Genomic DNA, 16,912 nt, shown 5'->3' with positions numbered 1-16,912 from the left:
CAGTGATAATTAAAGGTTCCGGAAGCGGGGTGGTCCTTACGTTCAGGGCCAACAAAAGACAAGGAGGCTGTTTGTTTTTTCTTCACCTATTGCATGATTATTATTTTTTTCAGGGAGTTTCATTGCTACAAGCAATGCCAGATTTATGTATAAGCTAAACAAGCTATAGCTTAGGGCCCCACTCTTTTGGGGGCCCCCAAAAAAATTAAAGGAAAAAAACCTGGACATACACTTCCAAATTATAAGATAAAAAAACCAATAAAATAAAACCTACATACAACGACAGTGTTTTGTGTTGTGTAGGCTCCTGTGATGTAAATAATGGGTTTATAAATGACCATATAGCCTATATTCAAGACACAAAAACAGTGACAATTTGTTGTTGACAAAGGACAGCTGGACATATAAAGAGCCCCATCACCTTCAGTAGCTTAAAGGTAAAGGTAAAGGGACGCCTGACCATTAGGTCCAGTCGCGGACGACTCTGGGGTTGTGGCACTCATCTCGCTCTGTAAGCCGAGGGAGCCTGTGTTTGTCCACAGACAGCTTCCGGGTCATGTGGCCAGCATGACTACGCCGCTTCTGGCGAACCAGAGCAGCGCACGGAAATGCCATTTACCTTCCCACTGGAGTGGTACCTATTTATCTACTTGCACTTTGACTTGCTTTTGAACTGCTAGGTTGGCAGGAGCAGGGACCGAGCAACGGGAGCTCACCCTGTCGCGGGGATTCGAACCGCCGACCTTCCGATCAGCAAGCCCTAGGCTCTGTGGTTTAACCCACAGCGCTACCCGCGTCCCATTCAGTAGCTTAGGGCCTCATCCAACCTAAATCCGGCCCTGGCCACATGATGTAGCGCTGCCTCCCTGCCCCTCTTTTAGATGAAAGGGGATTAGGCAAATTCACACAGGGGAAATTTCTCCACCTGATGGTGAGGGGTGGAACCTCCATATACAGGGCCAGTCTACCCCTGAATATTAGCTGCTGGGGGGGATGAACAAGAGAGGGGGGCTGCCTCTGCTTCCTGACCCATTTGCACTGCAGGCTTCCTGGGAACATCCAGCTCACCATTGCAGAATGCTGGGCCCCACAATCTGACCTAGTGGGGTTCTTATGTTATCATTCCTGCCCCATTTCCACCCTTCCCTAATGAGAAACCTGTTCTCTCTTGGCCTACTCATAGTCCAACCAACTGAGCTAGCCAGGCATGGCTGCCCCACGGATTCTTACCGCACCCACCGGCTCTCCCTGACCAGTCCTTACGGCGTTTGGGTCTCTGCCCCACTGATCATCCCTGCACTCGCACCCAGGGCCAGATTTAGGTTTGATGAGATCCTAAGCTCCTGAAGGTAATGGGGCCCTTTATATGTCCAGCTGCCCTTTGTAAACAACAAATTGTCGCTGTCTTTTGTGTTGAATTTATGCTATATGGTAATTTATGGACCTAATGGGTATCTAAAGCCATTTGCACATAACAAAATATGTATTTTATCCAAGTAATGGTTGAACTGGAATACAATTAAGAAGTATAGTAATAAAAGGTAAATGTAAAGGGACCCCTGACCATTAGGTCCAGTCGTGACCAACTCTGGGGTTGTGGCGCTCATCTTGATTTATTGGCTGAGGCAGCCGGCGTACAGCTTCCAGATCATGTGGCCAGCAGGACTAAGCCGCTTCTGGTGAACCAGAGCAGCACACGGCAACGCCGTTTACCCTCCTGCTGGAGCGGTACCTATTTATCTACTTGCACTTTGACGTGCTTTCGAACTGCTAGGTTGGCAGGAGCTGGGACCGAGCAACAGGAGCTCACCCCGTCGCGGGGATTCGAACCACCGACCTTCTGATCAGCAAGTCCTAGGCTCTGTGGTTTAACCCACAGCACCACCCTCATCCTTAAAGTATATTAATAGTGAAATACAATTAAGTATATTAATAGTGAAATAATTATTAAGCTCAAACTGTACGTAGGTTTTATTTTCCTTTTTTATCTTATATTTTAGAAATGTACATCCAGGGGTTTTTTCCGTTTGATTTTGGGGGGGGGCCCAAGACAGAGGGGCCCTAAGCTATAGCTTGATTAGCCTATATACGTAAATCCAGCGAGTGGTAACGGCTCTTCAGCGACCCCGGCTCCTCCTCACTCGACCCCCCCCCCATCCTTTTGACATTTAGGTCCCTGCCCCACTGACCATCCATCTACCCACGTCCCGTCCCCCCCCCCTCCGTTCCCACGTTTCTTCTCACGTCAGGGTCTCCACCCCAGAGATCTTCCCCGGCTCCTCCCCGCCCTGCCTGCTTTTGCCTCGCCTCTCTGACTCCGGCTGGCACGCCGCTGCCACGTGCGGAAGCCGCCGGCCCCAGACACGGGGCGGGCCACCCCACCGCCAGCCCTCCGCTCTCTCTCTCTCTCCCGTGCAGGCCACATGTAGCAGCCTGCGCCCTCGCTCCTCCCGGCCTGGCCAATGGGAGCGCGGGGCGGCGGGGGGATTGGGCGGCGCCTGAGCGCGGAGGGCCAATGGGGGCGCTCGGAACGCGGAGGCGGGGGAGGGCCGCGCTACAATGTATCGGCTGGGCGTTCCACGGGGGGCGGATGAAAGGCGAGCGGGGCGGGGCCCGGGCAGCACGTGCGGCGCCGCACGTGGCCGCGTGGCGCCTGCCCTGAGCCCGGCGCGCCTGGGCTGCTGCGCCCGCCTTGGTGGAGAGGCTGAGCCGGGAAGCCAGGAGCTCAGAGCCGCCGAGAGGAGCTGGTGAGTAGATCGCTGCGGAGGGAGCCTCCGCTTCGGAGCCCCGGCCCGGATTCTGCCGGCTGCGGGGCTCAGAGCCCTAATCCTGCTTTGATATATACTGTATATACTAATATATGTACTATATTTACTATATATTTATTATATACTATTCTGTAATACGAGTGTAAATACCTATTATAGATGCTTTTAGAACTGAAGCAGGTTTTCTGCATCTGCTGCCTCTGGGCGTACGCAGAGTGCACTTTCTGGGTTCAGAGCTTTCGGTGCAGCAGTGGGGGATACGGGAAGGCTGAGGGGCTCAGAGCCGCAATCCTGCTTTTATATATACTGTGTATACTAATATATATACTAGTTTATTATATACTATTCTATAATACGAGGGTAAATACGTATGTGTATATTATAGATGATGCTTTTAGAATTGAAGCAGGTTTTCTCCATCTGCGGAACATCATTCGCGGCGAAGGCGAGCTGCCTCTGGGCGCGTGCAGAGTGCACTTTCTGATTTCAGAGCTTTCGGTGCAGCAATGGGGGATATGGGAAGCCGTAGCGGAGGAGGAGGACGAATCCGGATTATCTCTCGGTTCCTTTTCTTTTCGGGAACTCGTCGGTAGTCTGGTGGTGTTTCCGACCTCTGCATTGGGGAGATCGGGGTCGGTGGATGAATCGGGGCCGGAGAAGGAAGCGAAAGGGATCGGATTAGCGGTATTGGGGAGGATCGGGAGAAATTCATGTACAGTCGTCCCACCCAAAGCGCCCCCTTTTAGGTCTTTAGGATTGGAATTGACATCTGAACTGACGTCACAATCATTTATGTCAGAAGAAAGTCGGTTTGAGTTCTGTCGGGCTTTGAGTCCCAGGTTGGCCCCGGGGGTCTAGGATTGCATACCTACCCGGGAGTAAAGTCGAAATGGAAGCTTGGATCCTATGCAGCTACTCACTTATTTGTGACTTGTTTAATTTTTGCAGCGTAGATACGTAATTTTTTTTGAAATAATTGCAGTTGTGCTCAAAGAAAGGAATGCGATTTGACTTCGTTTGCAGAGCTTTGGGGCGCCCTCCCTATAAATGTGGGACGCAGGTGACGCTGTGGGTTAAAGCCTCAGCGCCTAGGACTTGCTGATCGAAAGGTCGGCGGTTCGAATCCCTGCGGCGGGGTGCGCTCCTGCTGCTCGGTCCCAGCGCCTGCCAACCTAGCAGTTCGAAAGCACCTCCGGGTGCAAGTAGATAAATAGGGACCGCTTACCAGCGGGAAGGTAAACGGCGTTTCTGTGTGCGGCTCTGGCTCGACAGAGCAGCGATGTCACGCTGGCCACGTGACCCGGAAGTGTCTCCGGACAGCGCTGGCCCCTGGCCTCTTGAGTGAGATGGGCGCACAACCCCAGAGTCTGTCAAGACTGGCCCGTACGGGCAGGGGTACCTTTACCTTTACCTTTACCCTATAAATGTGCAGATAGACTAGCGTCTGTTCTTTTTACTACGCCTTGTGCAAATAAAACCTTTTATTGTATGCTATAAGCTTGCGAACACTTAGTCATAAAATCTTAAGTCCTGCCTAGAAAAGGATTTGCAGGCTCTGTTGGGTTGATGTCTGCAGACTTATTTTTTAAACAAATAATTAATATGAGCATGTTCTGGTATACCTTAAAAAAATTGCCAGTTATTTAATACTTTAGTGTCACAGGTTGTTGTTTTTTTTAAAAAAAAATGTCAGGAGATGCCTAGATAACTTTCACTGATGCTAAAAGTATAGGTGGATCCTGAGCTGTTTGCTGAAATTCTTTGCTTGCCGGCTCAAAAATAAGTCCGGATGGGACCTGATCCCTGTGAATGGTTACAGCCTCTTGCTTTTATTTGGTTTTGTGAAAACACTTTTTCAGATTTCTTTGTGGGTATATATATATATGTGTATATATATTAAATATTGGCTTTATAGCTATAGCAGCCTGCAAGTTCATCGATAGCTGCTTGCCTGTGGCTCTTAGGACCAGGCGACCAGACAGATAACATGTTTGCAAACTGGGAGAAAGTTTGGGTTCTGTGTGTTTCTCACACACAATCTCACTTTCCTGGCATTATCTGGGCACTTCCAGGAATAGAGAGAGCTCAAGGAAGTTGTTAGATACATTCACAAGGATGGCATCTTGCGTTCGACGAATTCTACAGTTGGTGTCGTGTTGCTGATTTACTATTATTAAGTAATAATATTAACCTTCACTGCCACAAGATGTGGCAACAGCAGTGAGAGGTTAGACAAGTTAGTGTCTAATAATTTGATGAGCGGCTATTAACCAGAACAGCTAAGTAGAGCCTCTCTGTTCAGGAGCAGTTTAGCACTGAAGTCCAGCTACTCCTTTTCCATGACCCACTTGTGGGCTTTCTGGAAACAATTTGGGTTGGTGGCCACTATGGGAAAACGGGATGCTAACAGTCGCAAGCCGTTGTTGTAGTAGCAGCAGCGGCAGAAAGGGCTCCTTCTCGTGCACCCGATCCTGTGCATGCTTACTCGGGAGTAAGCCCCCGTTGCCTTCTTTGGAAACTTTTAGCGCTGCTACCAGCAACCCTGAAAACTTGCCTGCCTGCCCTGCAGCGCAGACTTCAAGCATGTTTTTACCCAGGAGTAAACCTCACTGGTTTCAGTGGGGCTTTCTCTGAAGTAAGTGTGCAGCTTTGCAGCAGCAAAAAAAGGGTGTGCGCTTGTTTATATACTGATAAGTAAATCTCACCTATAGGATTTACTCCATATTCTGTGCTCGTTTTCTGGAATTTGAGCGATACCTGATTTTTATCCTTATTTATCATGAGCATGCCAACCACCAGAAATAGGTAAGAAATTGAAGGTGGTTTGGGGGTCAGCCAGTACCTATTCCCAGTTCAGTGCTGGGAACTTCCAGCATCCCTGACAGAGTTCCGGACCCTGTCTTGCCTCATATTCCCAGATATTGTAGGGTAGCCAGACAGATTTCCAGAGAGCAAGACTTAGGGCACACTGTTCTCTCTCTCTTTTGGTGTAAAATCAATTTTGTGGCCCCTAGCCTTGTCCTCCTCCATGAATTTGCCCAGTCCTCTTCTAAAGCCGTCTGGGTTAGTGGCGATCGCTGCCTCATGTGGCAGCGAGTTCCACCGTTTATGCTCTACACAAAAAAGAGCTTCTCTGATCTTCTTGGGCAACAGAGGGTTAAGCCACCTTCTGATTTGCTGATGAATGGATCTGGTTTACTGGGAGGGCTGTATGCATGAATGGGGAACTGGGAAGCAAATGGCCAATGGGATTTGCAGCTTTGGTAGCCAGGGAAAAGCAAGGCAAAAGGAGGACCTTTTTAAAAACAAACCAAAGGCTTTCTCGCTGATGTAATTATTTGGGGGGGGGGATGTGTGCGGCAGAAAATCTGTTGGCTGCGCATCATCGGAGGCAGAAGGTAGGGGCACATGGTCTGCTTGCGTAGAGAGAAGCCCAGGCGCCCAGCCGATGTGCTCAGAGTCACTAGCCCATCCCAAACGCCCGCATTAAGTGCGCAGAGTTCCCTCGGACCAATGGCTTTATTTCCGTCGCAGCATTTCCTGTGGCGGAGAAATCGATAGCAGTGGCTTATCTCACGCAGGATTTGAACCCAAGAGCAGCTCTCTCCCCTCCTGCGCTTTCCATAAACTGCTTTTAGAAGCATCCACCTGCGTTGTGACTAGGAGCCATCGGAAGCCCTCCCCTCCTCCTAAATTGCTGGCCCTTGTGGGAGGGAGTTCCATAGTTTAACTGAGTGAAGAAGGGCTTTCTATCTGTCCCGAATTCGAGTTCTGGTGTTCCGAGAGAGGAGAAGGGAGAAACCCGTTTCCCTGCCCACTTTCTCTACACCGTGCATCATCGGTTCTGGGTTCGAGTCCTGGAGGCGTCTCCCGGAAGGGCTGGCTGGGAGACTTCCTCCCTAGAGCCCTGGAGCGCTGCTGCCAGTCAGTGTCTGCTGAGCTGAGTGGACCCAGTGAACTTCCTTTGCTCCTATTTAAACTTAGCTCTTTGCTCAGGATCCTGAGGACTAGAAACTTAGTTTATATCAATGGCTTTAACCTTACCCACCCAAGCCTATAAACTTTATCTCTCTGTCCGCTCAGTGCAACAAGGGTGGAGGGGATTTTCACAGGTGCATATCCTTCCAGTGAAATCAAATACCCCTAACTTTAATTTGTCCATTTCAGTGGGTCTACTCTCGAATAGGGCTTATTTGGAGCCTAAGCTCCTGAGTTGCATCCTCCCCCCCCCCCCCCGGAATCTAGTGGCAGCTGAGCTACCCACATTGGTTAACCACAGTGGGTCTACTCTGAGCAGGAGGAGCAGCTGCGGGAGGCTGCCCTCTGTTCTTTGAATCCTTGGCGGGGCCGCCTTGGCACCGATCCTTGACCTACTTTGACGGGATGCGTGGCCTGCCACGAGGCAGGCTGTTGTTCAGGAAGCGCGCCGTGGATCCAAAGCCCTGGAGGACAGGGCGCGGGTGCAAATCTCTTCCTCCGCTTTTCAAGCTGGTTGTTATGTTCAGTCCTGGGGAGGACACAGTGGGCAATTAGCAGGGCATCTTGTGGGCAGAAGTCGTGGCGTCACCGGGTTGTGGACGGAGAGGTGCGTGGCACCCTCTCTCCCCCCCCCATACTCTGGGCTCTGCCCGGGTGGCTGTGCAGGAGATCTTCCCACAAGTGAGGGTGCAGCGACACCCCTTTGAGGTAGGGCTACAGTGGGTCGAGTTTCTCTCCCAACGCCAGAACGTTGGGAGAGTCGGAGAGGATAGGAGAAAGGACTTCTTCGCGCAGTTAAACTGCGGAACTCACTGCTACTGGAAGCAGCGATGTGCACCAGCTCAGATGGTTTTAAGAGAGGATTGGACAAATTAAATGCAGGAAGAGAAGGCCACCGATGGCTGCCATCCAGGGTGGCCATGCTCTGTCAACACAGCTGGAGGCAGTGGTGCTTTTCAATGCCGGTTGATGGATGCTGCGTTGCTCCTGTGTTTGGGTCCTGTTTGAGGTTTCCCCTTGGGGCAATTGGTTGGCCACTCTGAGAACAGGAAGCTGGACTAGTTGAGTCACTGGACTGATTCAGCTCTTCCGGTGTTCTAATGGAACCTCCAGGTCCAGGGGCAGTTTATCTCGTTTCCCAGCTTTTGGGGGGTGTTTGGCCACTGTGAGACCAGGATGCTGGCCTGGGTGGGCTGTTGGCCTGATCCACGATGCAAAATGGCTGCTTAGTCACTAAAAAAAAGTGCCTCCCCATCTTTTTAATGTGGTTATTTACATTTTATAAAGTCAGCTGGCCTGCGCTGACTAAATTACTAATGTAATTAGTAATTACTAATGTAATTAGTAATTACTAATGTAATTACTAATTTAGGTTGGAGGGGCTGTCTTTTGAGGAATTACTTAAAACTTGGGCGCAGAATCCAAGTGTATGTTAATTTTTTTATATTGTTTTAATTCTACTAGAGTGTAGTTACTTTTTAGCAGCTGTTTTTTTCTACGTTTTTAGCTTTTTTAATATTTTACCTGTGTTCTTTTAATTTGTACAAGCCCTCTTGAGTCCCATTCTGGGGGAAAGGCGGGATATAAACAAACCCTTATTTTATTTGTTTCACGAGATTTACTAATTTGGATCATCCAAAAAACCTCAGAGTGGTTCACCAAGGGGAGAAAACTGTCAGTAAAGCAACTCTTTGCTAATTAATATTCGACATCCCTTTAAATGGTGTTTGTGGGAGTATGGATAATGGGCTTGTTCTGTTCTTGTGATGCATATTTTGTTTTTATTTTGTGCTTTTGTGCTGTGAGCCACCTTGAGCTCTTCAGAGGAAGGGTGGTTTATACATTCAATAAATAGGCAAAATAAATAAAACTGGGAATAAATAAACTAAAAAACAGACTGGAACATGCCTTAGCATTCCACATGCCTGTACAGAGGCTCATCTAAACAAAATAATGGTTTTTAGCAGGCTCCGAAAAGAGCATTTGCCTGATGTCAACAGGAAGCGAGTTCCAAAAGTGCCATGTAAAAAATCGGTTATTGTTGTTAGTAACAATGCTAAATGTTTTCTTGACTGCCTGTCCACAAGCTGCGTCGGTTAACTTTTCCCGTGTCTTTCCTTTGCCGCAGATATATCTCAATGGCAGCCATGGATTCTTCGTCAAAGAGCGTCTCTTCCGGAGAGTCTCTGTACTCCGTCGAAAGCGCCACGAGCGAGGACGACGACGACCGCAGCGCCGACTTTGACGTCTTCTCGGACGGCGGGAGCGACGCGGAGAAGGAGGCCCTGAAGCACCGTAGGGGTGCCTACCCAGTCCGGCAGCCTTTCCTCTTCTCCCCGGAACCGCTGGGGCGGACTAGTCCAAGCCGGCCTTGCCAGGAGCGCAATCGCCGGACGAGGAAGCCGCTTGGTTTGCTGGCTTCGGCCAGGCTGCGGCCTACGGGACCTTGCTGCCGTCATCCGGCGGCCCTCGACGAGGCGTACTATAGCCGCTTGGCGGATACGGACGGCGGCCTGCGGAGGAATCCCGCTGGCCGGAGATGGGCAGAGAGCGGCAGATGCCAGAATGGGGGCGTCCAGCTCCACCCATACGCAGCACAGCAACCTCTCCGTGGAGTAAAGAAGCAGAGGAACCATGTGGCGGACCGCGAGGATGTACGCTCTCCTTTGTGGACCGAGAGGGACCATATCTTTGCACAGAAGGTCAGTGGCCAAAGATGGTGGAGTCAGTCGATTCGCAAAATCAAAATGCAAGCTTCTAGTCCCCAGGATGGGCGGGGAGCGCATAGGTGATGCTAGGTGATACAGTGATAGCTGATGCTAGGTGATACAGTGGTACCTCAGGTTACATACGCTTCAGGTTACATACGCTTCAGGTTACAGACTCCGCTAATCCAGAAATAGTGCTTCAGGTTAAGAACTTTGCTTCAGGATGAGAACAGAAATCGGGCTCCGGCGGAGTGGCAGCAGCAGGAAGGCCCCATTAGCTAAAGTGGTGCTTCAGGTTAAGAACAGTTTCAGATTAAGTACGGACCTCCGGAACGAATTAAGTACTTAACCCGAGGTACCACTGTATATCACAATGTTAGAAGACAAATAAATTCGTTTCTTGGATCTCAAACGCCTTGGCTTCTGAACGATCAAAACCCGGAAGTGAATGTTCCGGTTTTTGAACGTTCTTTTGGGAGCCAAACGTCCAACGCGCCTTCTGATTGGCTGCAGGAGCTTCCTGCAGCTGATCAGAAGCCGTGCTTCGGTTTCCGAACATTTTGGAAGTCGGATGGAGTTCCAGAACTGATTCTGCTCAACTTCCAAGGTACGGCTGTATTGCCCAGCCATTGGCGATGCCAACCGATATCATAACAGCGAGAGAGGGCATTGTGAGCAGGATTTGTTGTCCTTACGGGGTTGAGTGTCCTAGGTGCAGTTTTCCTGTCTCCGTAACTTAAGAGGAGGTGCTTAGTTATAAAAAATAAATGAGAATGAACGTGCTTAGTAGTAAAATCAATTTAAAAATCAACTTTAAAAATTAGTTAATGCCGTATATGTTATGTAAAAAAAGGTGAAACCATTCTCATTTTCCTCAATTTGTGCACGTTATAGAGGACCCATTACTCTGCATTTCTTAGAATCGTGGATTTGCAGAGGGTGAAGGGACACCCAGGGGTCATCTATTCCAACCCCCTGCAATGCAATTACAGGTTCCTGCCTGGTTCAGTCTGCTGACGCTTCTCTCCTTTTATCCCCGTTTTCCACAGTGCTTGGAACTCCAGGGCTTCATTCATCCGTTGATGGAGCTTCTCAACCGGCTGAAGATGGGCCGCTTCGACCGAGGTAAGAAAGTCTGGCAGCTGGATATTTTGAGTTGTTGAGGAAATTCAGCTTCCCCTTCCCCGCCCCTCTTCTGTTGGTTCAGATTTGAGCATCTGTTTGTGTTTGTGTGGTCGCCAGCCAGGTGTGGGGCAAGGCTTCAAATGTGAGGTGTACAATGAATCGTCTCCACTTTGGAACTCCCTGCCACTTGAATATCAGGCCGGCGCTTTCACTGCACTCTTTTCAGTGCCTGCTGGAGACATTTTTGCTTAGACAAGCCTAGATGCTGACATACAAAACGTTGAGACTCCTCCTAATCCATTTTTAGTCTAATGTCGTTTTAACTTTTTGAAAGCCTTAGAATCCAGCCTTTCTCCACCTGTGGGCCCCCAGATGTTGTTGAACTACAACTCCCATCACCCCTAGCTAGAAAGGCCAGAGTTCAGGGATGATGGGAGTTGTAGTCCAACAACATCTGGGGACCCACGGGTTGAGAACCGCTGCCTTAGATTGTTGTTAACCTTTTTTAAAAAATTGTAAACCACTTTGAGGGGTTCCCCCCCTACAGTCATAGAATTCTAGAATTGGGACCCCTGGAGGTCCTCTAGTCCAACCCTGCAGTGCGTTGGTTCTGTAAATCCTATAAAATAAAAAGGCAGCATCAGTTTTGTGGTTGTCAGGTATGTGCCGTAAGCTCTTCCTTCCTGTGGGCTGGACTTGGAGCCATCCACAGAAAACTTGTAGAGTTCTACGATCCCGTTTGGGGGATGAAAGGGAATCCTTTTTACAAGGCCGCCCTGGAAGATTCTCAGTTCTGTTCTTCAGTTTGCTGCCTTAAAAGCTCCAAAGGGCACAGGAAGCTGTGAAAGGGCAAGAGTCAGGCCACCGCACCATCTAGTTCAATGCTGTCTACACTGACTGGCAGCAGCCCTCCAGGGCTTTTGGGGGTCTCACAGTTTTGCCAGTGCTATTGCAAGAGAGGTGAGCAGGGTTTGTGAACGCTTTCCCTGTTCCTCTGCAAGGAAAGAATAGGAGAAGTGTAGAGTGTCAGAGGAGGATAAGAGGAAAGGTCTTTTTTTGAGGGGTGGGGTGCCAAGAAAAAAAGTGAGGATTTAGCAATCGTCATTCCCCTGGGGGGAGTTACGCCGAAAAGTTTTGCAACCTGGTTTTCGTTGCGGAGGTGAATCCAGGTGTGCGGCCCTCAGAGCTTCTGTTTCTGGCCCTCAGGACACTCCCTGAGGCCATGGCACCCTCCAGCCCTGGGCTTTCTCCCCGGTCCTGTAGCATTTTCGCCTGGCTTGGAAATCTGCCCTTGAGCTCTGAGGATGCAGCTACAGCTGCCTGATGGAAGTGTGTGTACTAGCTAGTCTAAATTCGCTGGGAATGTCCCCAGTCTGCAGCCTTGGGAGAGCTGCTGCCAGTCCGTGCAGGCAGTATTAAGGTAGTTGACCAAAGCTTCTGTATAATACAGCTTCCTATCTTAAATCTGAACCATGAGGACTAGAAACTTTTAAGGAAAGAGCTGTAGGTCAGTGGGCGAGCATCACTCCCTGAGGCCATGGCACCCTCCAGCCCTGGGCTTTCTCCCCGGTCCTGTAGCATTTTCGCCTGGCTTGGAAATCTGCCCTTGAGCTCTGAGGATGCAGCTACAGCTGCCTGATGGAAGTGTGTGTACTAGCTAGTCTAAATTCGCTGGGAATGTCCCCAGTCTGCAGCCTTGGGAGAGCTGCTGCCAGTCCGTGCAGGCAGTATTAAGGTAGTTGACCAAAGCTTCTGTATAATACAGCTTCCTATCTTAAATCTGAACCATGAGGACTAGAAACTTTTAAGGAAAGAGCTGTAGGTCAGTGGGCGAGCATCACACCTAGAGTCCGACTCGGCAGGAGGCAGCGTCCTCTGTTCCCAATTCAACCAGCCCTGCCTTCATGAGGACTAGAACCATGCTGTTATTTTGTGGCGAGAGCAGCAGGAGAGATCCTACTTTGCGCGCGCAAAGCGCCAGGTTCAAACCTTAGCATTTCCAGGTGGGGCTGCGGATAGACCCTGGGGAGTTGCTTCTGGTCAGGGCCAACAACACTCAGCTAGGTAGGCCCGAGGATCTGACTGTGTCTTAAGGCAGCTGGCTCCCAGTGGCCTCTCAGCAGGTGTTCCCAGCTGAGCAGATACAACCTTTCCACATGGCAGGGGCCTTCATTGCGTATCTTTAGGTGCCTGGCAAAAAACGTTCCTCTGGCGCTGTGGGTTAAACCACAGAGCCTAGGACTTGCCGATCAGAAGGTCGCGGTTCGAATCCCTGCAATGGGGTGAGCTCCCGTTGCTCGGTCCCTGCTCCTGCCAACCTAGCAGTTTGAAAGCACGTCAAAGTGCAAGTAGATAAATAGGTACCACTCCGGCGGGAAGGTAAACGGCGTTTCCGTGCGCTGCTCTGGTTCGCCAGAAGCGGCTTAGTTCATGCTGGCCACATGACCTGGAAGCTGTACGCCGGCTCCCTTGGCCAATAAAGCGAGATGAGCGCCGCAACCCCAGAGTCAGCCATGACTGGACCTAATGGTCAGGGGTCCCTTTACCTTTTTATAACCAGACTTTGGGCTGAACAATATTCTCCGGCCTTTTAAATGAATTTGTGGGAGGGGGGCAGTATTGGTTTGTTCTTCTTCCATTGCATATTTTGTGTTCTCATTTCTGCTGTGGGCCGCAATATGCAAAATTAATAATGTGCTAAATTAATAAACAGTAATAGTAATAATAAGAATTCCTGCATGGCAGGGGCCGGGATATCTTCCAACTCACACACTGTCTGCTCCCATTCCCCAGATGGTAAATTTCGGGGTCTGTAAGGGGACACTTTTTGATGGGGGGCGCAGTGGGTGAGTCCCCAGGCTTCTTGCTTTAACATGATGCTTCCTGTCTCTGTGAACCTTTATTGATCAGGAGACGACTTTGAATACCCAGGAAAGGTGGACTAATCTCTCTTTCTCTCTCTCTCTGATTTTTCCAGGGCTAAGCAGTTTCCAGCAGAGCGTAGCCATGGACCGCATCCAGCGCATCATTGGCGTTCTCCAGAAACCAGAAATGGGGTAAGAACCTGGCAGCAAAGGGAGAGGAAGGAATCCCCTCCGGTTCGGCATTTAAAGACCGATTTAACCTTTAAAAGGGAGGGAGTTCCGTAGTTTACGCTCTTTGTGGAGAAGTGCTTCTCTTTTTCCAATCATTGAATTCGTTGAATCGCCAAGAGTTCTAGTCTTACGAGAAAAGGAGGAAAACGCTCCTCTGTCCACTTCCTCCGTGCTGTGCAATTCCCCTAAAAATAATAGCAAGATTCTAGTCCTCATGGTATGAAAGAGTGGACCGATTCAATGAGGAATTGTGGAATTTGCCTGATGCTAAGTCAGGCTCTTGATCCATCTTTCTCAAGAGTTTCCCAAACTTGGGTCTCCAGCTGTTTTGGGACTACAGTTCCCATCATCCCTAGTTAGCAGGTCAAGGATGATGGGAATTGTAGTCCAGAAACAGATGGAGACCCAAGTTTGGGAAATCCTGATTTAGCCCATTGTTGCCAACTGTGTGACACGACAGCGGCTCTTTGGGGCTTCTGGCTACCTGGCCCCCAGGTGTTTACGAACTTGTTCTCCTTTTTCCGTTTCCAGGGAGCGTTACCTGGGCACTCTGCTGCAGGTCGAGAGGATGCTGAAACTCTGGTTCCCTCACATCGCCGTGAGGAATGCGTGCGCTGACTGCGGTGTGGCCGCGACGCAGGATTCGTGCGATACAGCCGAGGTGAGATACCACAGACTCTCCTCATTCCTGTATTTCTTTTGAGCTGCGTTGAGGAAAAATAATCAGCCACTATCTTGTTTCTGTTTGTTTGTTAAATCATTTTTATTAATTTTCCAATAAAAAACATCCAATCAACATATCAAATCATAATCCAAGTAAAATTTAAAAAGACCAAATTATCATCCAAGTTATACTTATTAATTTTTCGGTCCATAGTCTGGACCTTGAAGCATATCTCCAAATCTCGATCCAGCCTCTCTTCGTTGTTTCCATACTTTCCACATCTCGATTTTTAACGCTTTGCTATCTTGAATCCGTTGGTTGAGGTCTTAGGCTGTGGAGCAGCAGAAACAGGCTTGCTCCATCTTCCCTGGAATAACCTTTCACGTGTTTGAAGGTCGCTTCTCTGCCTTCTCCAGACTAAGCATACCCAACTCCCTCAACCGCTCCTCATCAGGCTTGGTTTCCAGGCCCTTTATCATCTCGGTCGCCCTGCTCTGTCTACTTCCAGGCCTGGCCTTCCTAAATACTTCTCCCCACCCCATGGAAATTCTCCCAGCATGTAAAAAACTAGAAGGTCAAGGTTGAAAGGCTTGATCTTGACGACACACGCATTAATATATGGGATACAGAACTCCTCTTACTGAAATAAAATGTGTTAATACAAATGGAAGTTAAAAACTCTGTAGTTGTTAATAAGGGATTAAGATCAAGACTGAGTGTAATTGGATTAATTAAAATTTCGGAAGCAGAGTGAAATAACACCATCTCACTTTGAAATCTAGCACGCGGGAGGCCACACAAAATGTACAATTGGCTTTATGATTGATACATATTTGAATTGTAATCTGAGATTGATAAAGACTGAAGGCAGACCTGTTTCGGGAAGTTTTTGATGTGTGACGTTTTCTTGTATTTTTAATATTTTGTTGGAAGCCGCCCAGAGTGGCTGGGGAAAGACGGCCAGATGGCTGGGGTATAAATAATAAATTATTATTATTATTATTATTATTATTAATTATAAAATGTGGTTTATATTGGATTTTAGTAATGTCTGGGGAAACACAGCCAGATGGGCAGGGTATAAATACCATATTATTATTATTATTATTATTATTATTATTATTATTATTATTAAATGTGGTTTATATTGGATTTTAGTACTCTAAAATTGATTAAAAATGGCAGGTATTTACATAAAAAGGCTTGATCTTGGCCTGATCCAACAAGCTCTACTTAGATTCTCAGTCTTGTGCCTCTCAACTTCTGACGCCATGTTGTTTTTCCTTTTGCGTAGCAGTCATCCATGGAGGAGAACCTCCCCGAAACCCCGCTGCCGTCCGGCCAGGGCCCCACGCAAAGCCCCCCCACGGAGGAACTCCACCAGACGCACCTTGGGGACCTGGTTTCCCCCGGCGACAAAACCGCCGCTCCACTGGGGGAGTCTCCTCGCTTCCTGGGCGGCGACTGGCCCGCCATGAACTTGACGTGGATTCACACCTCGCCCATTTCGACGCCCCCCTTGGGGAACGCGGACGTGGGCCGGGCCAGTTCCGTCTTCGGGCAGACCCTGCTGGCGCCGAACTGCACTGCCTACGGGCTCGTCGTCTTCCTCCAGAACAACCCCTATGGCCGCCCCACCTCTTCAACGCCCGCCCATCTCTCCATGAGCTGCCGCCACACCGACAGGCTGAACCCCGGCCCAAGGGAGCCCCCTCGGTGTCAGAGCCTTCCAGGCGCAATGGCGGCGGGCAGCTGCCTTGGGCAAGGGCCCCATAGCGGCTTCTCTCAGTCTCTGCCCCACTTGCCTACATCAGGCGAGGGCCACATGGCGACCAGCGACGGAAGACCCGCCTACCACTGCGATTCCTGATGCCCGCCTGGCAGGCATCTCCCGAAATGTGTGAATTTTATTTTATTTCTCCATCCTGTTCTCCCCTTCCCTTTTTACAAATGTTCTGCCTTTTCTTTTTTAACTTAAAAGCATTTCATGTGTGTCGGAGGGGCAACGCCATAGCCTGGTTCCCATTCGCCAGGACAGGAGCGGCACATGTTTGGTTTCAATAAAAGGCACCGCAAATGGTTGCCAAATGAGATTTTGTTATGTTTGTTACTTTCTCTGCTGTTTGTGCATCACCTACTTATTAAAAAAACCATGCTTGGGTTGCTTTTCCTGAGTGTTCAGAGCAACTGGATTTCCTTAGAATAAAAGAAAAAAAACAACAAGTTGAACTTGGAATAAAAGGAAAAAACAACAATTTGAACTTTGCTCCGTAGCAGATCTGCAACCAGTGCAGATTTCTTATCCCCACCAATATATTTTATTCAGATTTGAAGGAAAATATAGAAACGTTAAGATGGAATATCCAATAACTTTTTATTTAAAGAAAAAAAGTAATTAAATAAAAACACAAATCAAAAGGGGGGAGTGGAGAAGGATGAAAGCAGAGGGAGGCGGAGGAAAGGAAGGAATAGAAGGAAGGAAATTTCCAGTTCTCTTGTTAGCTATATGGAGAAAATGATTCAAAACATCCATTCCAAAATAACACCCAACAATTCCTCTTTCTATAAACCAAT

At 48.9% G+C, this 16,912-nt stretch overlaps 1 protein-coding gene across 2 annotated transcripts; it reads left to right on the top strand.

Annotated features, from left to right (window-relative positions):
• The first annotated feature begins 2,671 nt into the window (after nt 1–2,671).
• On the top strand, nt 2,672–16,429 carry CIART (circadian associated repressor of transcription). Of its 2 annotated transcripts, none has more exons than XM_083715862.1 (6): nt 2,672–2,747; nt 8,875–9,448; nt 10,504–10,579; nt 13,557–13,635; nt 14,206–14,335; nt 15,633–16,429. In XM_083715862.1, the coding sequence occupies exons 2-6, from the start codon at nt 8,885–8,887 to the stop codon at nt 16,206–16,208; spliced, it is 1,425 nt and encodes a 474-aa protein (XP_083571988.1). In that variant the 5' UTR covers nt 2,672–2,747; nt 8,875–8,884; the 3' UTR covers nt 16,209–16,429. The 2 variants fall into 2 exon arrangements, with proteins under 2 accessions (XP_083571988.1, XP_083571987.1); XM_083715861.1 differs by lacking the exon at nt 2,672–2,747 and adding an exon at nt 5,553–5,573.
• Nucleotides 16,430–16,912: the final 483 nt, after the last annotated feature.

The sequence above is a fragment of the Podarcis gaigeae genome (assembly GCF_964106915.1).
Source record: "Podarcis gaigeae genome assembly, chromosome: 16".
NCBI lineage: Eukaryota > Metazoa > Chordata > Lepidosauria > Squamata > Lacertidae > Podarcis > Podarcis gaigeae.
Note: the sequence above shows the minus strand (reverse complement) of the source record. Positions and strands in the feature narration are given on the sequence as shown.

What these genes read in the sequence shown, in the direction of transcription:
- CIART (XM_083715861.1), top strand. Translation starts at nt 5,554, where the DNA reads ATGCCAACCACCAGAAATAG. An exon ending in ATGCCAACCACCAGAAATAG is followed by an intron (nt 5,574 to 8,874) that starts GTAAGAAATTGA and finishes CCTTTGCCGCAG; the next exon opens with ATATATCTCAATGGCAGCCA. An exon ending in ACCATATCTTTGCACAGAAG is followed by an intron (nt 9,449 to 10,503) that starts GTCAGTGGCCAA and finishes CGTTTTCCACAG; the next exon opens with TGCTTGGAACTCCAGGGCTT.